This window comes from Ahaetulla prasina, chromosome 5, assembly GCF_028640845.1.
Source record: "Ahaetulla prasina isolate Xishuangbanna chromosome 5, ASM2864084v1, whole genome shotgun sequence".
NCBI classification, from domain to species: Eukaryota; Metazoa; Chordata; class Lepidosauria; order Squamata; family Colubridae; genus Ahaetulla; species Ahaetulla prasina.
In genome coordinates this window covers 29,363,041-29,388,669 of record NC_080543.1, presented here as the reverse complement: position 1 = coordinate 29,388,669, position 25,629 = coordinate 29,363,041, and the positions used below count along the sequence as shown (strand labels likewise).

General features: G+C 39.2%; 2 protein-coding genes across 13 annotated transcripts in view; both read right to left on the bottom strand.

Moving 5' to 3' along the window:
• LOC131200078 (WD repeat-containing protein 64-like) overlaps positions 1 to 8,053 on the bottom strand; it is a 52,201-nt gene extending 44,148 nt beyond the window's left edge. For all 4 annotated transcript variants that reach the window (XM_058186443.1, XM_058186446.1, XM_058186445.1 and 1 more), the window contains exons 1-3: positions 7,471 to 8,053; positions 1,249 to 1,528; positions 402 to 455 (exon numbers count right to left, since the gene is read on the bottom strand). In XM_058186443.1, the coding sequence (XP_058042426.1) occupies positions 402 to 455; positions 1,249 to 1,528; positions 7,471 to 7,538 (402 nt within the window). In that variant the 5' untranslated portion in view covers positions 7,539 to 8,053. The remainder of the gene's footprint in view (positions 1 to 401; positions 456 to 1,248; positions 1,529 to 7,470) is intronic.
• Positions 8,054 to 11,031: 2,978 nt separating this feature from the next.
• TEX26 (testis expressed 26) lies at positions 11,032 to 25,067 on the bottom strand. Of its 9 annotated transcripts, none has more exons than XM_058186206.1 (7): positions 24,814 to 25,067; positions 21,276 to 21,294; positions 18,114 to 18,276; positions 15,676 to 15,832; positions 14,864 to 15,037; positions 13,774 to 13,935; positions 11,032 to 11,376 (listed from the first exon to the last, which is right to left on the bottom strand). In XM_058186206.1, the coding sequence occupies exons 1-7, from the start codon at positions 24,956 to 24,958 to the stop codon at positions 11,270 to 11,272; spliced, it is 927 nt and encodes a 308-aa protein (XP_058042189.1). In that variant the 5' UTR covers positions 24,959 to 25,067; the 3' UTR covers positions 11,032 to 11,269. The 9 variants fall into 9 exon arrangements, with proteins under 9 accessions (XP_058042189.1, XP_058042187.1, XP_058042188.1 ...); XM_058186204.1 differs by having other exon boundaries at positions 21,276 to 21,360; positions 24,814 to 25,066; XM_058186205.1 differs by having other exon boundaries at positions 21,276 to 21,357; positions 24,814 to 25,066.
• Positions 25,068 to 25,629: the final 562 nt, after the last annotated feature.

Sequence of the window (25,629 nt, the reverse complement as noted above, 5' to 3'; positions counted from 1 at the left end):
ATTAACCTAAGTACTGTACGCTCCATCTGTAGCAAATATTAAAACAATAAAATAGCAATTCTTAATCATCATTCATCCTATTATGCCCGGATAGGCAATCACATACTACAAGGATTATGTTTCTTGCTTGACATCTCTTGACAATGACCTTTTCAAGAATGAATACTTTCTTTCATGATCACCTTACCTTAAAATCAAACCAATCCCAAAGCATAAATATTTTATATTAGACAAATATTTTTAATCAAATGATGCCTTTAATCTACATTTTCCAATTGGATAACATCTACAAACCTTCTCAATTTAGATCTCCCCAGATATGTTGCAATTGCAACACCAAAAATTTCCACGCAAAGATCATTATATACTTTGACACCAATCATTTAATAGGAGGACTGTACCTGAAAGGCTGTGTATAGTTTCTGCAGCTGATCAAGTGTAATCTGCTGTTCAATCTTGCCAAGACAAAGAGCAGGATGGATTAATGCAAGCATTGTATGGTACACAACTAAATTTCAGAGAGAACTTTCTAGTTTGATATCTTGAGTCAATATTTAATATCTGCCACAAATGTGTTTAGTCCCCTCTCACAGCATCAGGAAGAATATACACTCTTAGAAGGCAAGTAACAAAATAGCAGTAATACATGAAAACAGTATATAAATGCAAAATCTTAAACTCCCAAATGTTCAACTCTGCCCCTCTGAGCTAAGGATTCAGATGTTTTAGAGAAACATTAAAGCACCATGAATGTTAAATGTATCCAAAAAGAAGGTAGAATATGAGAAAATGTTTTAGCAGAGAGTGAATTAAATTTCCCTTCATTGTAACATTTTTATTTACGTGCCTTCGGCTGGATATATATAGATTAGCACTTACCAGAGCAACATAGGCAACAAAACATATTTTATAACCTTGAATGGTAGGTCCAGTGTCTCTGTCCAACCCCCAAACTCATAATATTTTAAAGCAGAAAAATAGATCTGGGTGCCCATATCTTTGCTTCATATTTCAGTGGTTGGTTTTGAGCAGACTGCAGTGCCAATTCTGTGGCATCTCCCTGGAGACTGAGACGTGTGCTACAGTCCTAAGTAACCTGATAAAAATGTATAGCATGACCTAAAATATGTGTCTCAGTTTTCAGATGCTTTCTGTACAAAGGACATTTGAATAAGCTTTTATATAGCTCTTGGTAGCCTTTAACTCTGGAAAATCCTTACTAAAGCCAACAAAGAGAATATGTTATACTTTGCCTTTCCAGTGGCTTCTGGAGGAATCAGCACGGTGATGAATACTTTCGCTCTCTGAGATGTTTTCCATGAGTCCAATGGAATGACTCCTTTGCTGCCGTTTCAGCAATTCCCTCACCAGCCATTCTGGAGGTCTGGGAATATTCTTTTGGTCTTCTGAGAAGCTACCAACAGAAACTGGAGAGGCAGTTTGCAATCTGGGGCCTGCAAATGAAGTCTGCGCCCTTCCAAACAGAGAGTCTTTTGTCAATGTCGGCTCTGTTAGCTCATTCAGAATGCTGTCCAAGCACAAAAACAAAAGGTGACCATGTGGGTAATGGTATTAATGTTCATTCATTATTAACCAGTTTTGGGAACAATAGTAACAAAAGAAGTAAAGTTCCAGACTGGGATTAGAGTTAATTCTCTTTGACGCAATGAGACAGGTTTTTTTTTTCCATCCATAAATTATAATTATTCTACTAACAAATAAAGATGCCTGAGGTGTTAAAAGGTGAAGTGACTTTCTCAAATTTGGACTAAAGCTGCAGATAACAAAGCAAGAAGGAAGGGACAGAGGAAGAAGAAGGAAGGAAGGTGCTTCATTAAGGACACTTTCTATGTCAGCAACATCTAAGAGTTTCTGTCTATCTATTTATATGCTATACAGTTTTGGAAATCACTTATCTGTATGGATTCTCAGTGGTTTACAAGAATACTCACAAAAATCAAATTAAATCCCTAACCTAAAAACCAACACAGCATCCCAAAACCATTCGATTTTGTACTCAGAGTTCTACAAAAGAGCTCCATGGCTGACTACCTGAGTTTCATCAGCGGGAATGAGGTGAATATTCTGAACAAAATAGAATATAATTTTTTATTGGCCAAGTGTGATTGGACACCCAAGGAATTTGTCTTGGTGCATATGCTTTCAGTGTACATAAAAGAAAAGATACGTTCATCAAGAATCATAAGGTACAACACTTAATGATAGTCATAGGGTACAAATAAGCAATCAGGAAACAATATCAATATAAATCGTAAGGATACAAGCAACAAAGTTATAGTCATACAGTCATAAGTGGAAGGAGGTGGGTGATGGGAACGATGAGAAGATTAATAGTAGTGCAGATTTAGTAAATAGAAGATGGAATACTCCATAGACGGACAATACCACCACATGTTATTTTATGATCCATGTCCCTGATCTTGCAGAGCACAGCATGATGATTAGGTCTGTGAACTCTTAACAACCTAACTTGAGATTGATTGAAGTGATCCAATTCTATCTGACGATTATACCTGCAAAGCCATGAGTGTTTCCTTTTCCTAAAATGGCTCAACCAGTTTCTTCTGCTATGTTTCCCAACCCATCTCAACTGAGGTGTATCTGCCCACATACTCTCCAACCACTTAAACCTACTTGATAGGGCATTTGGACTTGATAACCTAAACTCTCTTTTTCAACTCTATCATTCTTTCTTTCTAAGTTAATATAACAAAGCAGTTATATGTTTCTTAGTTTTTATGGTACTTCAAAGCTCTTGCTCTCTTTTGTTGCAGGATTAACATAAAATCTCCTCCAGAAACGGGTGCGTTTAGATCAGAGACAAGGGATCTATCTATTCTGTAATGGCTTTTGCCTGATGCTGGAGTCTTCTGCTCATATGCAAAAAAAATATTCAGCTTGCAAGGGCACAATGCAAGGTATATGCAGGGTATATCATATTTGATCTTTATGTGACGTTCTGACACTTATGTTTCCAGGCATGATCACAACCAAGAATGGAATGATGGTGATTTAAATAAAATAAAATTGAATTAATCATATATTTCTTTTAATGAAAAGAAGAATTAGGGGTGACATGGTAACAGTTTTCCGATATGTCAAAGGTTGCCACAAAGAGAGGGAGTTAAGTTATTCTCCAAAGCATCTGAGGGCAGGACAAGAGGCAATGGATGGAAACTATTCAAAGACAGAAACAACTTAGAACTAAGGAGAAATTTCCTGACAGAACAATTAACCAGAGGAACAACTTACTCCAGAAGTTGTGAATTCTCCAACACTGGAAGTTTTTAAGAAGATGTTGGATAACCATTTGTCTGAAATGGTATAGGGTTTCCAGCCTGAGCAAGTATTGGACTAGAAGACCTCCAAGGTCCCTTCCAACTATTCTATTCTATTCTATTCTATTCTATTCTATTCTATTCTATTCTATTCTATTCTATTCCTATTTTGTATATGTTTAGAATTTAGAATAAGATACTATTTTATTATATAGAGTTAGTTAGGCTATAGTTTAATCATTAAGTTATATTTTAAATAAGTTAATAATAGTAATTTTCATGTAAACGAAATGGTGAGGAGACATAATGCCATGATCCACTTTTCTCCTCGTTTACATAAATTCCACATTATTCTTTATCATCCAGTATTATACTACTTGCTTGCTTCTGCACTCTGTATTACTTTTTCTTTATAAAAATATATATTTACTGTACTAATCTTGATGCGTGTGTGCCTTCTGTCCTAAACTTATGCTATTTATCTCAACGTTATTACTCTACTGAATAGAGGAGTAACTTTCCCCAAAAAAAGTTGAGTTGTTGAATTCCAGGGAGAGACATCCCTGAGCAGGCATCTTCAGGAGCTAAAACAGATCACCCTCCTACATTTATGTAAAAGTACTTAAGCCAAGAGAAGTAAGAATAGGATGGCCATTTGGTGTAGACATGACTGGGAAGGTTCTATATTTCAGCTAGCCCAAGAAGGGATTCACCTAAAATATTTTTCAGTTTTATCTGCAGAAAGGATATTTAAGTATACATTCTCCTATAATTTATATTATTTTAATAAACTATTGGCCTCTTTGCTTTATGAATATGTTTATTGCTTTGAATCCTAAATATATCTACTGGTATCCAACTGGCCCCTGGATGACAGAACTCCTACTTATTGGGAATTTAATACTTTCCCCCTTCTATTACAATTTAAAATTATAATTTGCCAGTAATTTGGGTTCTTAGGATTTCTCCAAAGGCTTTGGGGAGCTACAGATTGAATACCAAATGTTATGGCAAACCTACATCTCCAGAACATCCACCTCCACTAAAAAACAATGGAGCACAATGGATGGCGTATATGTTTCCTGGCTTCCTGGATCATGTGCATTTCTTAATGGCTAAACATATGATAACAAATAAAATGATGTATAGAAGAATGAGCTGAATTCTCTTTAGTTTTGACTATGGTTTCCTTAGATCAGGGGTGTCAAACTCGATTTCATTGAGGGCTGCATCAGGGTTGTGTTTCACCTCAGGGGGCCTGGCTGGTTGTGGCCAGGGTGGGTATGGCCAGCCTGATGTCACTCGGGGGCGCCCATGGTAGCCTGAGTGTTCTGTCAGCTAAAACGGGCTCCGTTTTCAGCTGCAACAGCCTCCTGCAACCCTCTGCTAGTGAAAACGGAGCTCAGGAGGGCTGCTCACAGCCCTCCCTAGCTCCATTTTCACTGGCAGAGGCACTACGGGCTGGTCCTTTCCTGTTTCCAGAGGCCCCATGGGCCAGATCTAAGCACTCCCTGGGCTGGATCCAGCTCCTGGGCCTTGAGTTTGACACCTCTGCCTTAGGTGAACCTTTTTAAATCCACAAGCCAGTTACTTGGCTGAAAGCCAAACTAAAAATAAACATACAGTACAGCATTGTAGTGAGTAATAGTTTTAAACACTGTCCTCATGTTTTGTTCACTCTTCAATGTTGCTTAGTTGCAATTAAGCTAATTGGAAAGCTCAAGACATGATCTTTGCTAACATATCTCTATGGTATTTCCTTACTGGAGATTAATTATTCAAATATCCTGGAAGATACAATAAACCAGACTATACAGAAATAATTTTAAAAAGACAAAATCTCCTTTAAGTTGAATGTGATGAACAGATCTGTATATTTTTCTTATTAATACTAGCAAAGGGTTTGTCATTTACTTTTTTTTAAGGCCCCTATAGTAAAAGTTCTCATTCACTGTGATTAACTAAAGCACATCTGGTCACAGCACTAGTAAGTGCTCTGTATGGAGAACTAAGCAAGCATAGGCTAATACAACGTAACTCTTTATTTCTAATAACGTTGGCTAACAGAAACAAGGCAAACTCCACGCTAGCTAAGACACTGACAGAAAGTTGCCATCTGACAGCTGTTTAAATAGGGAGCTGTCAGATGGAAGGAACCAATAGCCGCGCTGCGATTTCCCGCTGTTTAGCTGCATGCGTCTTAGCCAATCAGGAGCGGGTAGCAACTGGCCCGGCTGGGTGGAGTTGTAACTGCAAGGACTTAACAGTAAGAATATGAAACCCTAAGGTGTGAATCACATATATGTGACATAATCATTCTATATAGTTTTGTTTATTCTTGCAGATACTTAACTGGGATGGGTCGGGGATGGGAAGGTAATTGTCTCATTTTATCCATATCAAAGCAACTTTGTCAGACGTGGCTCAAAGCCATCCAATGATCTCCACTGGATATTTGGACTTAACATAGTTGAGCATGATATAGAGTTGAGCATGATATAAGCCACATAGATTGTTTTCTATTGGTTGTTGAGCATCTCTGGCTGAGAATAGCTTATTGGACAAACCACAGGGTGTGGAATTCTGTGAAAAGAGGAATGCGTAATTTATTTATATTCAAAAGAGCTGAGGAAACCTAATACTGTACAAACCTGGGACTAAGCATATTGTATGGGCCCAAATCTTAAAATGTATACGTCAAAATGGATTATTTAGCCAAATTCTACAATATTTTGAATGATATATTTCATATCAAGGTGGTATTTAAAGGAGAAATGCTTACCCATTTTGAAAGACAGAGGATAATTCAAATATCAGGAGATGTTTACTTAGCCATTATGTTAATTAAAGGAGTTTTAGAAAATTACTGAACTTCACCATCAATGAAATGGTGAAGTTCACAGTTTTTAAAGGTAACCATTAAATATGCCCATTTTCTGAATAATTCTGTGAGACCCTGAGACTTTTCAAGTAAAGAATGAATGATTAAATAAAATTAGATAGCATAGTCTAGTGGTGGCACAGTGGCTAGAATGCAGTACTCACTACTCACTGTTAGGAGTTTGAACCTCACCGGCTCAAGGTTGACTCTGCCTTCCACCCTTCCGAGGCTGGTAAAATGAGGACCCAGATAGTTGGGGGCAATATGCTAACTCTGCAAACCACTTAGAGAGTGTTATAAAGCACTATGAAGTGAAATATAATCCTAAATGCTATTGCTATAGTACCGTGTTTCCCCGAAAATAAGACATTTTTGAACCCTGAAATAAGCACTTGACCTTATTGCCATGTGCTCAAAAACACAATTGGGCTTATTATCAGGGGATGTCTTATTTTAGGAAAAACAGGGCAGTATGTTGCACGTATTGCAAGTTGTCAAAGGATAAGATTGTGTGACTGAATAAGTGGCTTTCCCCCCCCTTCTCCTAGAAAATAGTGGTAGATCAATGGTGAGTGGCAGCTCACCTCTTTAAAGGGTTCAGCTTATTCCTGAGTCAGAATGCCACTCCTGATTGAGATAAAATATGCAAGGGAACAAGATTTTCCCTCCTTACAAAAAGTGCTTTTGCTCAGATGTGCACTTTTAGCAGGAATCCTGCAAAGGTTATGTTAAATGTTATTAAAAATATTCCCTCTGCTCTGTGAATTTAATCACCAGCATTCCAGAAATCTAACTTTTTTTTTTTTTTGCAGGAACAGAGTGGCTTTATTCTTAAGCTTATCCTGTGAGAATAAGCCTTAGGTTATGACATCAAAAAGTCCTCAGGGGACTGAAGATGATTATAATGTACTGCATCTTTTAAAAAAACAAAAAGCTAGCAGACCATCCTACCCAAGAAACGTTCACACTTTTCACTGAAGCTAAATCCACAAGTCAACTGTACATACTGAACTCCTGACAAGATAGAATTGAGGAGGAATCATTGCTAAGTAAAGGAGCCATAGTGCCAAGCAGAGACAATTATAATTCCTACACAAGGAGAAAAACAAACGCTAAACTCCAACAGCTTGGGTTCCTTGACAACCACACAAGCTTTCCAAACATGACTCCCTTTGTCAGCTGCAACTAAATCTTATTTCATGTTGAAAAAAGAAAAAAAATAAAGGCAGCAATGTGTTTCTGTTTAATGTACAGAGACCTAACATCTTCCTTTCCATTATTGCCCCTTACCTGGTCAGTGTGGAGGTCTCTAACTTCCCAGAAGCAGAACTTGGTCGCACTTTTTTCCTCAGAGGCATTATGAAATCTGAATCGTTGTCTTCCTAATTCCAGTGGCTGAAATCTTGGATTTGTTTTTCGTTCATAAGGCAACAGCTTGTGCTTACTTTTATTCAGGAGACTGGAACCTGCTGTTAGGTCTGTCTGCAATGCTCAGGTTACTGCAATCTTTGCACCTCCCTTAAGTCCCCAAACATCAAAGGAGGAGAAGTCTCGGAATAGTCCTAGCTACTGGTGGAGTTGTCACATGTATTTCAGAACACACGTTTCTCAAAGCTATGACAAGTTTCAAGAACTACAGCAAATATTTGGGTACAATATATTCATACCATTTTGTTGTGACCCAGGCCCAAGTAGGTAGTAATAATCTCAGTCCATGAAAAAACAAACAAACTTTATCCGAACAGCTGGGAATTACTTCATTCCCAGCATTGTTCAACTCAAAGTAAAACAAATGCCTCCCAACACCAATTCCTCAGTTATCTCGCAAACCTTGGTCCAATTAGGTAAACTGCCAAAGGCCCTTCCTGGCAAACATCCAGAAGCCACAAAGACAAAGACGTAGACGAAGCAGAAGACGCAGCTACAACATTGTTTTCTGGCAAAGGCCAAACGCTTTAAGCCTTATGGGAGGGGCCAATCATCTCTTGGCCCTACTCCCGAGTTGTCCTCTCTGCTTGAGCTGCTCTTGCCTTCTGGCAGCTCTTTTCATGCGTGCATTAGGAACAGGATCCTCCTGTTCCTCTGCCTCACTGCTATCAGTTTCTGGAGGCTCTGGAGTCCACACCTCACTTCCCGATGGCCCTGGCCTCACCTCAGCCTCATCGCTGTCCGACTCTGTTGCCAGCTCCGTAGGCTGCTGATGGACCACAACACATTTTTGGCATCTTTCCGCAGATCTCCCATTGCATTCAGTATGGATCAAATGGTCTATTGATCCAAATATGCAACAGTTTATTGTGTCATGCTGCACATCTCTGTGTTGGCTAATGTTGGCAGGAGTTGAACTTTAGACTTGGTCTGCACAAGTGGTCCAATGCAACAGTGAACCATGTCTTGGTACCCTGATGTAATGATGCTAGTTTACCAGTAGATTACCAGTATGTTTCTGGGTGCAATCAAAAATGCTGATGGTCATTTATAAACTCCTTCACAATCTGAGGACTGGATACTCGTGGGACCACCTCTCTCCAATTGTTTCTGCCTTTCTGATTAGATTTGACAGGTTTGCAGTACTTAAACAGTGTCACCAAAAAAGTGAATTGAAAAAAGGGGTGTCCATGAGAGGTCAAAAACATTGTACCCTTGGTGGCCACAAGGGTACAATCAAAGCTCAGCCCTTTTATAGGCATTGTGACCTATGTAAAAAGCAGGAGGACTTCAGTCATTATCTGTGGCTTCCATCATGACTTTTTGGACATCTCTCCCTCCAATAAAGGGGAAAAATAATTTTTATGCCAATGAAAAAAATACGTGAAAAAAAAGCTACAAATCAGACTGTCATTTATACAAAACACATGTATACAAATCGTCTGATGAGCTCAGAATCTTTTAACTGGAACACAAATATGAAAACAGCTCTAAATGATTCCAGAATGTCCTTTTCTCTTTTGGGTTACACAAGATATAGGAATGTGGCTTTTAAACATTTCCCACTTTTCTCAAGTATTGTTTCCTGTATTACTGATTAAACAAAAATATTCCAAAATGATTCATAAAAGACTTCTAGACAGAATATTTCAGAAATATAAGAGAACATTTCAGAAATGTAATAGAGAGACTATCATTTTAAGATTCTTGTACATGTTTAAATTGTTTAATAAATCTGTTTAAAGAATTGCAGTGAAAAATGTAGTCAACAGTTGAGCTGAAAGGCATTTGCTCTGAAAATATCCCAATTTTTGTGATACATGATTATGTAAACACATAAAAACCGCAACCTATGTACCTGTGTCAGATACCTTGACAATTTACCACAGACATCACTGGCTGGGTCCACACATAATTCTAATCTATGATTGTCAAACCGCATCTATCTCTTCCCACTTATGGCTACAACCATATATTGTTTTATTGTTTCCTAGTATGATTTGATTGTTTATTAGTATCGTATGACTATCACTAAGTGTCGTATCTTATGATTCTTGATGAATATATTGTATTTTTTCTTTACGTACACCAAGAGCATATGCACCAAAGACAAATTTCTTGTGTGACCAATCACACTTGGTCACAAGCCAATAAAGAATTCTATTTTATTCTGTTCTGTTCTATCTACACAAAACATTAAATTATATACTATGGTTTTGCAAATCAACCCATCTGGTTCTCACAACCTAATGCCAAAATCAGACACATGATGTATTGTGATATATGGTGATGTTTTTTGCTTTTGTGGAGCTGGGGTGGGTGGGGCGTGCATGTGATGCATCCGGCCCATGGGCCGCCAAGTTTGACAGGCCTGGGTTATAGTATGCTAGGATTGCACTACTTCTAGAGCTATGTAAAACATTTGAAGGGAACATGTTGCACCAAACCAGTTTTCCTAGATGTATTAAAACAACTGGGTATTGTTCCTCTTGCAGCAAAGCAGCTGTATTAGCTTCATCCTTGTATTTAATTCCTTGCACTTCTATCTAATTTCACTAAAGAGCAGAGCATTTTATTTTTATCCTTCCCTATCCTCATACACACAGTCAGCTGTATCTGAAAAGAAGTGTTTTCATAAACATTCTAATTTGTATGTTTTGATTAGGCTGTTGTGAAGCACAGCAGGAATATTATATATGTATTCTATCATAATGTCAAGGATCTTAGATTTCTAACAGCAGGCTTATTTCCAAATAAGTGTGCAAGTGATTGTGAGCCTTAACTTCCCCCTCTAACTTTGTTCCATGGCCTTGGATGTATTTATGGTTTTCAATGTAGCTGAGTACTGAATTGACTGAAAATAATATAAAATAAACATATGCAACAGAAATATTTTCTAATGAGGTTGTCTTGGGTTTTTTTTGTTTCTGAACAGATTAATTTATAAAGCAATGAGCATAATTAATATGTAAAAATAGTTCTTTATCTAGCAATATGTAAAAATATGGCTTCAAAGAAATAAAGAAGTTCATTGAAGAATGAAAATCTTGCATTGATTAATTAAAATGGAATGTTTAGTTGACCAAAAGTTAATGTTTAACCAGAGAAATGTTCACAGAAAATATGTAAACACCTAATGCCAGATAAAAATAGTTTTGCAATGATAAAAACTCTTATGGCATTCAGTTTTTTCATACTCTTGAGATGGTTCTTTTAAGATTGTACCTCCTACTTTTACTTGTGCAAATGTAATTATTTAATTGTGCCTATATATTTTACCTATGCAAATTCAATTGTTTAATTTTGTCTTTTGGGGGTTTTCAACTATTTTGGCATCAGTATTTTGGCTGGGTGTTCTAGGGGGTGCAACCCTAACAAATTGAAAAGCTTCAGGTTGCAAAGAAAAAAAGAAGAAGCAATCTGTCAACTAAAACACATCCATTTATTAAATTTGTTAGGTTAGGGTCCCAATTAAAATGCCTGATCATTTTATCAGTACATTTAAGCAAAAATAAATAAGTGTGTGTGTGTGTGTGTGTGTGTGTGTGTATAAGAAAAGTAAATGTAGTCTTCAAATGGTTTACTATTAAGACAGATCATAAGGATATTGCATTTTGAAACAGCCACCCTTTTATTTTAATGATTTTTCTTCTGAAAAGTATCAGATGCATCTGATTGGATTTTCCTTTGACTTCTTTGATGAGGAAAGTCTTTGTAACATTTTGTCTCCACTGACTCTATCAAGGAAATTCTGAAGGATTATTTTTTCTGTTGAAAAATGGAAAGAAGGTTATCGCTTACATCTGAAGAGCCAGACAAAATATATGCCGCTAATTATTTCTAATTCAGAGTATGGATTGGTTGTCAACAAGATTTGCCTAGATGTCATACTAAAATAACACTCTGTATTTAATACATGTTAATCTTTTTTTAAATGCAAATTACTGAGGAAGCTTTGACAAGAATTAATGATTAGAAAGGGATTCACAGTTTTTTCTTGTTGTGGTATATATAAAAATTATTCCTCAAATCATGGTATTTGTCACAATGTAAGGTTTCTATTAAAAGCAAATTATTTCAGTTGGACAGTTTCCATTTAAACCGAAGTAGGAAAGGGCTAAAATTATAAAATTGTATTCCGACATTCACTACATTGCCCATTATTCCCTGCCCTTCCCTGACACACACTAGCTACCCAAATTTCTATAATAATCTAAAAGCTTTGAGTCTCAATGAGGTCTAGTGGAGAGCTATGATACAGTAATACTTCTCATATTAATACATTTTGTTTTCATATACACCAAAGGGCTTCTGATTGTCAGGCATGCAGACAACCATACTTCCAAACAGGATCTGCTTTCTATTTCTGCTTCTCCCTATCTGTTCAGTTGGCTATCAAGGTCTCCTCTAAGGTCAGATGATTCTACTGACTTACATGTATCAAGTGATCCAGATGCTAATATTGTTTTTCATTTCCCCAAAAGATCTCTAAGATCTTAGAGATGAATTAATATTAATAAATAGAAGTTGTTGCTCAAGTATACTAGGAATTAATAATTCTGTGCCTGAAGATTCCCAAACAACCTATGTGACATCCGTGAAACCCAAACTCAAATATATTTTTAAAATCAATAGCTTTCAAAATCTTAATTCTGATGTCTCACATCACTTTATATGAAAATGGTGAACAGATTTTAATATAAACATATTACCTTTTATAACACCTTTAATATTCATTTGTTGGGTCATGGTGTTGTGGTCTACCAGCAGCCTGTGGAGCCGGCAGAGGAATCGGACAGTGAGAAGGCTGGGGAGGACAATGGGCCAGTCCTGGAGTCAGGGGAAGGCCCGGATGAGGGCTCTGTGTTGGAGGCAGAGAGGGGCCAGGGCCATCTGGAAGCAATGCGTGGACTCCGGAGCCTCCAGAGGTGGACAGCAGAGAGGCAGAGGAACAGGAGGAGCCCTAGTGCATGCATGAGAAGAGCTGCCAGAAGGCAAGAGCAGCTAAAGCAAAAAGGACAACTCGGGAGTAAGGCCAGGAGATGACTGGCCCCTCCCATAAGGCTTAAAAGAAAAGAAACGGCTCTTGGGCTTTTTGTAGGAAAGCAACATTGCTACAATTGTTTCTTGTCAGTGTCTCTTGTTTCTGAATTTTGAGGGGGTTTGCCAAGAAAAGCCTTTGGCAGGGTGCCAAAGAAGACAAAGGTTTATGATAAAGCCGAAGGACTTTTTCTGAAGGACTTGTTTTGGAATCAGTTTGGACTAAGCTGAGAATGAAGTAATTCTCAGCTGTTCTAATAAAATATGTTTGTTTAGGACTGATTGGGTCTGGTAATAACTACTTGGGCCTAGGTCACAACACATGGTGTCTGCCATATTAAAAGACTGTTGACTCCTACCTAGTATGTTTTAGGTTTATTTAGGTAGGCAACAGATCTGTTCTGACCTAGGCTCCCTTAAAAAGCAGGAAGCAGAGTTTTAGTTCTCTTTTATTTACAAGACTGTTAATTACTTTCATTCACAGTTAGCAAGGCTTGTCCAAACAGTTTTTCAAAGGAATATTTATCAACACACCTTATCTCGCTTGGCAAGCTGCCATGTAACTTGTTTCCAAACACAGAGTAAGGCAAAACTTGGCACAGAGTCTCTTAGAGTCATGAACAGAACTTTCCACTCTTGAAACAACCGACCGAATGACCAAATTGTTTCCTGCACAATCCCCCTCCCCATTTGCTCCTCTTTTGTTTCCTATGGGAGGGGCCAATCATCTGGAAGGTGTGGCTTTACTCCCAAGTCGACCCTGCTTTCTGAGTTGTTCTTGTCTTTTGGCAGCTCTGTGCATGCATAGACTGGGAATAGGCTCCAGCTGTTTCTCTGACTCGCTGCTGTCTAGCTTCCTCTCTACCTCCGATGCAGAGCCCTCATCCGAGCTTTCTCCAGCCCCCAGGACTGGCCCAAGTTCCTCCCCAACCTCCTCACTATCCAGCTCTGCTGCCAGTTCCACTGGCCACTGGCAGGCCACAACAAGATCCAGGTCTTGAAAGAAACTTTGGAAATGGAACAATTTAAAAAACTTACCATGTAGATAGAAAGAACAAGTACAGTCTTATCATATTCAACACATCAAGTCCTCTACAAAATCTGCCCCCCCTTGCAATCAAATACCTGGCTTAGGAGCTCTTTCCACATATTCTTTAATTTCTTCTGGATCTACAGAATTCAGGACTGATAGGATATCAAGGTAATCATTTCCGAAATCCTTCTGATAGGTGGACAAATGTTTGCTATGTTCATGATTCCAGATCTGAGCAATTGTCATTGAAGGCACTGTGAAGGCAAAGCAGTAACAGTCATGTCAAACTAGAATTCAACAAAACTGAGTATTGTCCACATTTTTACATCTTTCTGTTTTTCCATGTCAGAAAACCTTATGCCCCACCTTCATAAGAAGTGGTATGTTGTTGCCCATACAATCTATGTTCTTTTACCATTATAGGCCTTGAATCTGTGGGAATCTAAAACTATACTTGTCCATTGAGAAACTGAGCAGAGTGCTACTTTAGTTCCCTTAAGACTGATACACTTAAGAGTAATGCAAGGAGAAGATGCCTGGGAGCATGAGGAACAACATGGTGGAATGGTGAGCTTCTGCCAAGAGAGTAGGAATACTTGCACCATGATGTTGACTAGCATTCTTTAGCTCAGAGCTGGAGCACATATGTCTCTCCCAGGGGTGGTATTCACTTACCTTCACTACCAGTTCTCAAATGTGAGCTTCCACCTCCTCCACGCATGCACAGAGCCTTCTGGACATGCGCAGAGGGTAAAAAATAGAACGTGATGATGTCTGGGCGGGTGGGCGGAACCTCCCGCCACTGCTACCGGATTGCGCAATCGGGATAGAGCCGGCTGAATTTCACCACTGGTCTCTCCCCCCAGCACTTATTCTTCTGAAATTTGGTGACAAATCTGTCTACAACTTCATTTCTCTCTCTCTTTCTTTTTATTACAATAAGACACAAAATGGCCCATCCAGAGTCCATGAAATTTAATGCAGAACTATTTCACACCCTAAGTTATAGATGCTGAACATTGGCCTAAAAATCTGACCCTTGTCCCATTCTGGTGAAGATAATTGTCCACCGCATTTGTGATCATTGAAAGCTGGAAAGAAAAATCTAACCATAGAAGAAAACACGCTTGCATAGTGAATTTATGGAACTATGTAGTTGAGCTGTAGAAACACACTGCTTACCGGCACCTTTGACCGGAATTTTACGTTTTGCATTACACCCATACTTCCAAGTGAAATCCATTAATTCTGGTGCACGAACTTGTGGCTGATAATGGCGCCTGACTTCAGTATCTGCTGGCTTTGGGAGTAATGTTTTCCAATCTGGAGGGACAGCAACATCATCCCTTGGAGCACCTGAAAAGATTTAATAATAGAATTATTGTGAAAGGAATGGGGAAGGGGTATTAAGTAAAAAGCAAATAGCAGAAAATTATTTCAATTGCAGTTTTAAATACACTTGAGAGTAAATCCTATTAATCTCACCAGCAATAGCAATAGCACTTAGATTTATATACCACTTCCCAGTGCTTTACAGCCCTATCTAAGCAGTTTACAGAGTCAGCATATTGCCCCCAACAATCTGGGTCCACATTTTACCAACTTCAGAAGGATTGAAGGCTGAGTCAATCTGAGCCTGGTGATATTTGAACTGCCAAATTGCAGGCAGCCGGCAGCCAGCAGAAGTAATCTGCAGTACTGCATTTTAACCACTGAGCCATCGTGACTCTATCCTCAAATTGAAGGATGGTACCTTACCAAATACCCTACATGTAATTCACTACAAATTCACAATATAAATGTTCAGTGCATGACTTCATCCAAAGAACTCTATTTTCCATGTTCTCCAAGACTGCAGTTCTGTGTGTGGTTACTTTTTATAATCTCTTACTTAATCAGAATGTTTTCTGGGATGTTTTCAGCTTTGAGTCAAAACTGTTAATGTGCACTTCATTACATATTTCAAGAGAAGGAAGGAAAGCCACAATGTTCACCTGGTTGCATTCCTAAATAATCTCTCGTGTATACTGTTTTGTACTGCTTCTTTAGTACCTCCTCCAAATCTTGTTTACTAAAAGGTTTTGTCCATGGTGAAAAGCTATCTGTAGGTAGTGGTGCTTCTTCTCGAGGCAGTTGCCATATTAGGAAACGCTAAAAAAATGGAAAGAAAAAAATGATAAAGAACAAAAACTTTTTAAAAAAAATATCTATCCAAATGTGCTTTCAGTTATCTTTTTAAAGCAATTAAATTTTTTGTTATCTTTGTAAAAGATGCCTGTGATCATAAATATTACTTATATCTTCCATAGCTCTGAACTGCTTATTTTAAATTTTTATCAGTAAAAGGAAAAAAAGCTGCCAAAGAATATGGTGGCTGGACATCATCAAGGCTGACACCAGCAGGAGCACAGAGCAACTCAAAGAAGTAGTGCATGATTGGAAGTCGTGAACAGACCTGACCCATAGGATCGCCAGGAGTCAGACGCGACTGAATGGATAACATCATCATCAACAATTGAGCACATATGTATTAAGATAGCAATTTCGGGCCACTGAAATCTTTTTTAGGCAGAGAATCTTGTTTCTAAAAAGCTTTCCTAGTTTCTTTCCTGCCCTTCTTAAACTCCACAACTGCCCCTATCTCTTTTGGGGAAATTTTCATACACCATGTATACCTGCATACTGTGAAGCCACAAATACAATTTTGTATTCCAGTAAAATAATTGGTGAACAATTGCCTGGGTACATATTCAGCGTTAGATAGTCCTTGAGTTACACCAGCAATTGGGACCGGAATTGCCCTTGCTAAGCAAAGTAGCTGTGAAGTGTGATTCCATGTGACTACACCGCTCAGCAATGGCAATCCAGTTGGCTGTCCCAGTTGATGTCATAATCCAAGACATGTGGGTAATTAAGCGGAAAGTGGAGGAATTGCCCAGGAAAGACTCTGGGGAGCGGTGGGGAGGGGAGATCTAGAAGAGGTCACATACAAGTCATGGAAAGGGTGCCTGGTGTGATGTGAGCTCAGAAACACCAGGAAATGAGGGATCAACGTGCATGCAATTGCAGGGAGGATGTGGAAAGAGGATGTGGGTTATATGTGTGCATGTGTGCAATTGCAGGGAGGCCAAGAAAAGCGGGCACAGTGTGCATGCGATCTCAGAGAGGACATGGAAAGAGCATGCAGGGTGTATGCAATCACAGGGAGATCATGAAAAAGGAGTACAAGGTACATGCATGTTTGCAATCATAGGAAAGCTATGGAAAGAGAGTATAGGGTGAAACAGGCCAGGAGACAATATGGAGTATGTGCATGTATGGGATCACAGGAAGTCCATGGAAAGGATGCAGGGTCCATGCATGCATGTGTGCAATTGAGGGAGACCAAGGAAAGACGGTGCAAGATGTAGAATTACAGTGAGGCCATGGAAAGAGGATGTGGAGTGCAGGCATATGTATATGCAAGTACAGTGAGGCTGTGGAAAGAGGGCAGGGGTGTGTGCAAGTGAAGTGGGATGCAGTTGGATGCAAGTGAAGAAAGGCTCGGGAGGGAGGCTTAACCCAGTGACCTTTCCTGTCAGCTTCCCCATTGATTTTCTAGGGAAACCGGTGGGGAAGGTTGAAAATGGGGATCACAGATTGCAATCACATGACTATGGGGATGTTGCAATAATCATCACTTTGGGAGAGTGGTGATAAATCCCTTAGTTCAGCATAATCAAAACTTCAAGTGGTTGCTGAACGAATGGTTGTCAACAGACTTGCCATAAATGATGTTAAGCACTTAGCTGGCTCTGTGTATATAATTTTTTGTTAAAAAGCAGTAAAGTTTGAATGGAGAAAGGTTTTTAATTTTTTTGCCCTGAGTGTAATTCTAATCAGGACTGAAGGCTTCCTACTTGGTGGAAATTATCATTAGACTCCATAAAACTCAGTGAAAAATAAATACATATAAATTTGGATTCAAAATTCAGGCAATGCAAAGCAAAAGAGAGACATTCTATGCATAGCGTAATAGTGGAGCACACTATTAAAATAGCTGCATCTTTTGCAAGGCTCACATCACTGTTTTGCACATTGTTCATATCTCTAGGTGTGGATGGATGTGTATATACAGCCACTTTACTCTACTGGCACTTTTCAGTTCAGTGGAAATGTTGACTGCAGGTGCAAATTTAAGTGCAGAAAACAAGAAAGTCTTTGAAGCATACAAGCCTGGCCTGCAAGCAGATCCAGCTGTTTTAACACTTCAAAGAATAATAATTTGACATTCCAAATACTTTTCACAACTTTATTAAATATTTCTTATAACTAAGCCTTTCCTTTCCCATAATATCAACTTTGAACAATGATTTCAAAATACCAAAAATCATCAAAAATTAAAATAGGAAGCATAAGGCATGTTCCTGAAATAAAATAACTTGAACCCTACTTCTCCAGGTTGAGGATTATTCCTGTCTTTTACTGTCACAAAGCCATTCGTTATAGGCTCTGCCTTGGAATATGGCTTCCAGCAGAATTCATCTCTGTAGATGCTTTTTGCAGTTGGTTCATCTACTTGAAAGGGAATGACATGTCCTGTCCCAGCTCTGGCACTGCAAGAAACAAGACAATGGCAACGACAATGCAATCACACACCTATTATCTCTGAACTACCTGAACCTGCAGCTATCCCTAGTTCTATTCGACCTCTCTTTTCAATAAAGTGTATCTATATGTATGATATGAGCTCTTATTAAATAAATAGGCCCATAAGAAAATGGATTGATACCAGTGGTGGGTTGCTCCTGGTTCGAACCAGTAGCGACAGCAGTGGGAAGCTCCGTCCACCCGCCTAGGCGTCATCAAAAATGCTCTGCGCATGCTACCGATAGCGTACCGGTAGCTTCAGGATTTGAAACCCACTATTGCTTACCATAAGTTTATCTAGGTTGTTACTGTCTTCATTAGCATTCCCCAACCTAACTTTTCTGTGTGTGGGGATTTCCCACTCAGTATGGCCATGGGCAACTGGACTAAAGGATGAAATATTGGCAAACCAGATGACCATGATCCAGGGAATATAACACCATGACAACTACCCTGACATCAATTGGGAATCAAATTCTGCGGGAATTATTAAATACAGATTATGAAAGGCTTAACATGAAGTAAAGGCAAGTAAAGAAACTGTAGTCTATAAAATTATATGCTATAAAAAGAAGCGGTTGTTAGAACATGGACAGACCCATGAAACTAAATGCAATAATATTCAAGACTGATAAAAGGAACTATTTACACAATACAAACGGTGGAATTGGGTGGAACAGAGTGCTAAATGAACTTCTGGCCTATTCAGAGGTCTCTATTACATTCTTTAGGAAAACAAGTGATTGGCAGGATAGGCCTACTGGTGAACCGTTCTTTCTTTCTCTTCTATAGCAGATCCATATCTCGTATGGATCATAAGCTCTGCAATCAAAAGATACATAATACTCGGACTGCATATAATGCTAACCCACTATACAGGCTGTTTCTATCTAGCTCAGAATTGTATTGAATTGATCTTGTTTAGCAAACCCTAAATTAGAAAATCTTGGTTTAGTGCTCTATACATAAATACAGCTATGACTTTGATTTTTTTCTAGCCGGCTTTGAAATTTAATTTTTTTTTAATTTTGTTGACACAGAGTTTTAATAGGAAAAATGTATTACAACAATGGATTTTGTCTTGTAAAGGCGGAGAATGACCAGTACAGTAGGAGATTTATTCTATGGTTTCCACTTGGTAGCAGATAATTGATTGAAACAGTGTTCTCTGGGGTGTGAATAGCCATTAGGATACAAGGATACCTTATCTATGAGGCCAAAAGGTTGGCAATAAAATAGCCTTCTGTCTGTCTTTCTCGCTTCCTATCAATAACACCTGATATATATTATAGCAACAGAATCTTCAAACAGGCAGGGAATTAGTTGAAGGCTAAAAGCATACTTTCGTGGAATATATATCTTCTAGAAAATGAATATAGGAATGGTTATCCTACTTGATTTATTTATGCTCTATTTATATGTATAAATATCTCTCTTTTCTAAAAGAAATAAATCCAGGTAGCCCATATCTTGAACTTTTCACCACTTGGGAAATTGGTAAACCTGTGAGAACATACTGTAAAGTTTGTATGACATATTACAATGTTTCTTATACCTGTATATATTTGCAATAAATGATATGAAAATACTATAGATATTTAATATCAATTCATGGTAATCAAAAGCTATTTGGGCTTAATGTTAAATGCTATTTGCAATGGCATATTACATGAAAATAAGATGGTCCAGACTCTGGAAATGTGTATCATGGAAAAATTCATAAACTGAGGATGTTTCTGCCTCAAGAGGCAGTATAGAATCAATATCCCTGACTAAAAAAAAATGTCAACCCTAAACAAAAATGTTCCACTAAGGAGTAAGGACTTCATTTCCAATCATATCCAAGTCATAAAGATTTAGAAGAGCATCATGAGTTTTTGCTATTCTCTCCATACTGTAATTTACATGCTTAAACTAGCTGCTTCTAATTCCAGAAAAATAATTCTGATTGAAAATATGCTTCAGATTTGGAGGAAAAAAAATACCCTGAATTTACAGATGGGGGGGATTACCGTATATACTCGAATATAAGCCGATCCGAGTATAAGCCGAGGTCCCCAATTTTACCCCAAAAACTGGGGTAAACTGGGGACTCGAGTATAAGCCGAGGGTGGGAAATGAGGCACCTACCGGTTGAAACCCTCCTCCCTCAGCTGAGAAGGCTGGCGGCTCCCCGCCCGCCTCTCACTGCACCGGCAGGGCTTCCGTCCGTAAAATGTGAAAAAAGAAAAAAACTTCAGTATAAGCCGTATAGACCCAAGTCATAAAGATTTAGAAGAGCATCATGAGTTTTTGCTATTCTCTCCATACTGTAATTTACATGCTTAAACTAGCTGCTTCTAATTCCAGAAAAATAATTCTGATTGAAAATATGCTTCAGATTTGGAGAAAAAAAAATACCCTGAATTTACAGATGGGGGGGGGATTACATTTTATGTGGATTTTTGGTTGAAATAAACTATATCTATCATGACAAATAGCAGATGTGACAGGCTAATCTTTGGCAAGAAATGAGCATGGCAATCTGATACTGCTCAGAACCGGTTCTAGCTGAGGAACTTATGTGGCATATTTTTCTTCAGCAGAGATATGGCTTAAACCCACTTTAAAAAAAACATGAGGGATGTATCAGTTGGATTCTGAAAATATTAATATAACCTACTTTAAAAGCTTAACACTGGGGGAAATTGCAATTACACACTAGTTTGGTGGGAAAATATAGATAAAATAGAAGGAAGCAGATTTATTCTCAATCTAAATAGTCTCTAGCACATATAAAACATAACCAATCTTAAAGCTACTCTCCTTTTCCATATATGTATCACATGCCATCAGAAAAACAAAACTCAAAAGTTTTAAAAAGCAGATTAATAAAAGAACATCAGAATGTTTCAAAAGAATAAACCAATAAACCAAATATGATTAAAAAGGTTAAATCAGTTAAAGTAAATTAGTATATTCTTACCAATCTGCTTCAGGGTCTGCTGTAGATTTAAAGACAAAATCATGTTTCATTGTCGATTCATAAGGATCCCACTTTAGTCTACCTACTAAAAACAGTACGTGTTAAGTGCTAGACATTTTACATACTCCCTAAGGTTTCTTGTCTTACTAATCAAGAATGAACAAAATGATGGTTGGGCAACAGATCTTTCGAAAGAGTTTTGGCATCCATGGGAATTACTTTTGAAAGTAAATGGCAGATTGGGTGGGGAATCTGGATCAGGTCTCTGACAGACAAAGATAACACTGTCTCCATATTATCGTTTTCATCCAGTTCATTTCTCTCCCACCCAAAGGTACTATTTACTTTCATCATACTACAACTAATAATTCAACAACTTCTTATACCAGTAAGAACTTATCTATCACCTAAAAAACCCCAAAACACTTACAGTTTAGCGAACTGAAGAAAATCTCTTTTCTGCATTTCTGTTTCTCATAGTCAACTGGCAATTATAGAATCTTTACCACACAACATTCAGGCTTCTCGCCTGACCTGTTTTAAAGTAACAGTATCACAGATCCTTTCTTCTCTTCATCAAAGTGATAGAAACTCATTCATTCGTTCGTTCGTTCGTTCATATGTATTTCTTTCTAGCATTTTTTCACAAGCATAAGGTCCAATTTTGGGGAGAATAAACTGAGTATTGATCATTGGTTGCATCAGAAATTGACTGACTGGCTTGTTGCCTGAGCTTAATATTATGGGCTGAGAGAGAATGACTGGCTCAAAGTCACCCAGCTGATGTTCATGCCTAACTGTATCTCCTACTGTACCCAGAAATGGAGGGGTGGTGGTAGGAAAAACCTATGAAAATGGCTCACAGGATGCCACAATAAATGTGTTCCTCTTTAAAGTGCCACACGTATCATGCATGGTTGCTTTTGTAAGAGTAAAACAGGTGGACCTTTAAGTTTTCCTTCTCTAACCTGAGATCTTGCAATGGAATTGCAGTGACCAAACTCCCGTAAACTAGTAACCTCTCCAATTTCAGAACACTCTTATGATCCTTATTTGAAATATGCTCTTTTTGTTCTGTTTGGCTTATTCTCTTTCTCTGCACTCATCTGGCACTTCGGGCCAAAGGCAAACACAAAGCAAATTCAGATTTTGTACCTTTTCTCCATTGTAAGCATTGCTCGGGCCCAGAGGTTCTTGTTAAAATGCAGGCCTCATAGCTGACTATCTCAACTCCACTGCGAGAAAATATATTTTTGGTCAAATATTGTACTATGTGGAGCTTGTGGAGGCACACTTGATTAGAATATAATTATATTCTAAACCAGGGATCTCCAACCTTGGCAACTTTAAGCCTGGTGGACTTCAACTTCCAGAATTCCCCAGTCAGCTTTGCTGGCTGGGGAATTCTGGGAGTTGAAGTCCACCAGGCTTAAAGTTGCCAAGGTTGGAGACCCCTGTTCTAAACCATCAACAAGATTTGGACACTCCCAATGCCTATGTGAATCCCCCCAATAATTTAAGTTCAACTCAACAAATCCACATTGTAATTTTATACAAAGGTGCACAATCTGAATTCATAGAGCTTACATTGGAATCCTCAAAGTCTTGAAAATAGTCCCCCAAAAGACCCTTAACAATTCTTATAAAATTGCAAGTGTAAACGACACAAGGAGAGAATTATTAAATTTTCACAGAGGAGCAATCATATTACTATAATAATTCTTAATTTTAAATAAAATCAAATGAAATTATTTTTTTCTTGGCCCCACCCACTACTCAGCATGCTTCTGAAGCACAAATGTCTGGAAAAAGTTAAACACTATTACTTTAGTTCAATGTATATGAATCCAGTCAGTGCAACAGAGAAAAACGTTTTTCCTGTCTTAGTAAGCCTGAGTTATAAGCCAAAAACAAACCTGGTTTCTGCATCCAGCTTACTCAGGAACCAAAAAGCACAAATGATCAACTGCTGAAGGAGCTGTCCAGACTTAAAGTCACTTGCAACAGGAGGAATTGAGGAAGCCCTACATAGCTGCTCCTTCAAAATGTAATGCAATAAATACAACCACTGTGCTGTACTAAATGGTAGTCCATATTGTACTGAACTCAATAAGCCAATTTCCTGAGCTTTTTATTTTTAAAAGGATCTTCTGCTAAAAGACCTCTGGGTTTCTTCTTCAATCATGGAAAGCAATGTGCAGCTTTTTCTTGCTGTTTTGGGTAACACCTAAAATATCTTTTTTAAATCACTGAAGAATCTGTTCCATCTTTCCTTTCAAAAGAACATAAAGAGGCATTCCCCATCAGGCATCTCTGAGGAACAATAGCTACAAAGTCACCTGGTGAACTTTACTGGTGAGCTGGGCAATATTAAACTAGTTCTTGCCTGTTACAGTACAGCAGGGGTGTCAAACTCACAACGACACGTCGACACATGATGTATCGCAACTTTCCCCCCTCTTCACTAAATTGGAGGTGGGCATGGCCAGTGCGTGATGCGTCTGGCCCGTGGGCTGCGGGTTTGACACCCCTGCCCTACAGGTAGTCCTCAACTTACAATCATTTGTTTAGTGACTGTTCAAAGTTACAGCACTGAAAAAAAAAGACTTATGATCATTTTTCACATTTAGGACCGTTGCAACATCCCCAGTCATGTGATCAAAATTTGGATGCTTGGCAACTGGTTCATATTTATGAGAGTTGCAGTGTCCTGGGGTCATGTGATCCCCTTGTTACCTTCTGACAAGCAAAGTCAATGGGAAAGCCAGATTCACTTTACAACCATGTCGCTAATTGAACAGCTGCAATGATTTAATTAACAACTGTGGCAAGAAAGGTTGTAAAAGGGGACAAAATTGACTTAACAACTGTCCTGCTTAGCAACAGAAATGTTGGGCTCAATTGCGGTCGCAAATCGAAGACTACTGTATAACCACATTGAGAGGTGTAACACATTGTTGTGGGCCTTGCTTTAATCATGATTTATTGAATGAAATCCCAATTAGCTTGATGGAAGCAGCATAACAGCCCTGAATACCCCAGCCTTATTGTGACACATATTGTGAAACAAGCAGTTGAGTGGCATCATTTTGCTTTCCCAGGGACAGCCGTTTCTCTAACTTGACAATTTTAAGATGGGTGGAACCATCTTCCAGAATTTGGGGAATTCTGGGAGTTGGTCCACCCATCTTGAAATTGCCAAATTGGAGAAATGCTGCCGTGTGAGATAAGACAGGGCTCTTTCTGCCTCCAAATATCTGAACGTTGAAAGATTGTGGATTTAGTTTTGTCGTTAACAAAAACTGTGGGGTTTTTTGGGGGGGGGGGGCTTGGCCTTATTTCAGTCCGTTCCATTCCGACCCTCGCCTCCAGCCTTCGCCGTCTTCGCGCTGTTTCCTCGCCTCAAGAGTTTAAGGGCGCGCCTTCCAGCTCTCCAAGGCGCAGACCCACTCCAGGTTGCGGCGCTCGGATCTCCGCAGGCCCCATTTGTTTCTTCCTTCCCTCCCTCCCTCCAAACCGGCCAGAGTGGGATTCTCACCAGCAGGCGGCGGCTGCGCCGCTGGCGCTGTCCTCGCAGACCTGGGTCTCCATGGTGGTGCGCCGGGAAGGGACGCGAGAGGCGCTGGAGCGGCCCCATTAATCGGGGGAAGGAGAGCGCTCTTGTTGCGCTCCGGCAACTGCATGCGGGTGGGCTATTCCAACTCACCTTCTTCCTGGCTCTCGGACCGCAAAGCGATCGCTCTGGAGCAGAAAAGAATTGGGAATGGAGACGGGGTTGGGGGGAGGGCGGGGAGCCTGGTCCTGTCACCAATCCGCTGCCAAAGCGGGAGACGCAATAAACGCCTGTCTGCCTGCGCCCAGAACTGCCTGTTGCCCTGGCACCAGTTTTGCGATTGTGACCCAGGGAGCGAGCAGGCTGCACCTTTCTCCCGCCGGGTTGGGCAAGGCGCCGGGGACTGACCGCGATGGGGATGATGGTTGAGGCAAAGCAAAACTGGGTTGTGCATTTTAGGCCAGCATATTATTTAAACCAAGGTGGCTGGGTTCCTGGATTCCATCCAAGGACCAAGGTGATGGATGGGGCAGCTTCTTCCCCAGTCGTGGGAGCTCCTGGCCCGACGTTTGGGTAGTTCCAGACTGAGAGAGAATGGGGGAAAATAAAAACAAAGGAATGGGATGTATGCTGAAAGAAATGTAATAGACACTAATGCATGGATCCTTGAAGGATTGGCAACCTATTAGTGACAAAGGGTCTCCTTTAAAATGGGGGGCGCAGAGGGCAGTAAAGGGACACCCCTCAAACATAGTCCTCCCCGCCTTATCTGTGATGAACAGCTGCTATTTATAAGCTGCA

Bases quoted from the DNA above. Each gene is read 5' to 3' on its own strand.
- TEX26 (XM_058186204.1), bottom strand. From the start codon at position 24,958: ATGCAGTTGCCGGAGCGCAACAAGAGCGCTCTCCTTCCCCCGATTAAT. The intron at 15,833-18,113 runs GTAGGGTTCAAG...CCATTTTTTTAG, and splicing joins ATAATCCTCAACCTGGAGAA to CGTTTCCTAATATGGCAACT. The intron at 15,038-15,675 runs GTGAACATTGTG...AAATCTTTTCAG, and splicing joins TTATTTAGGAATGCAACCAG to GTGCTCCAAGGGATGATGTT.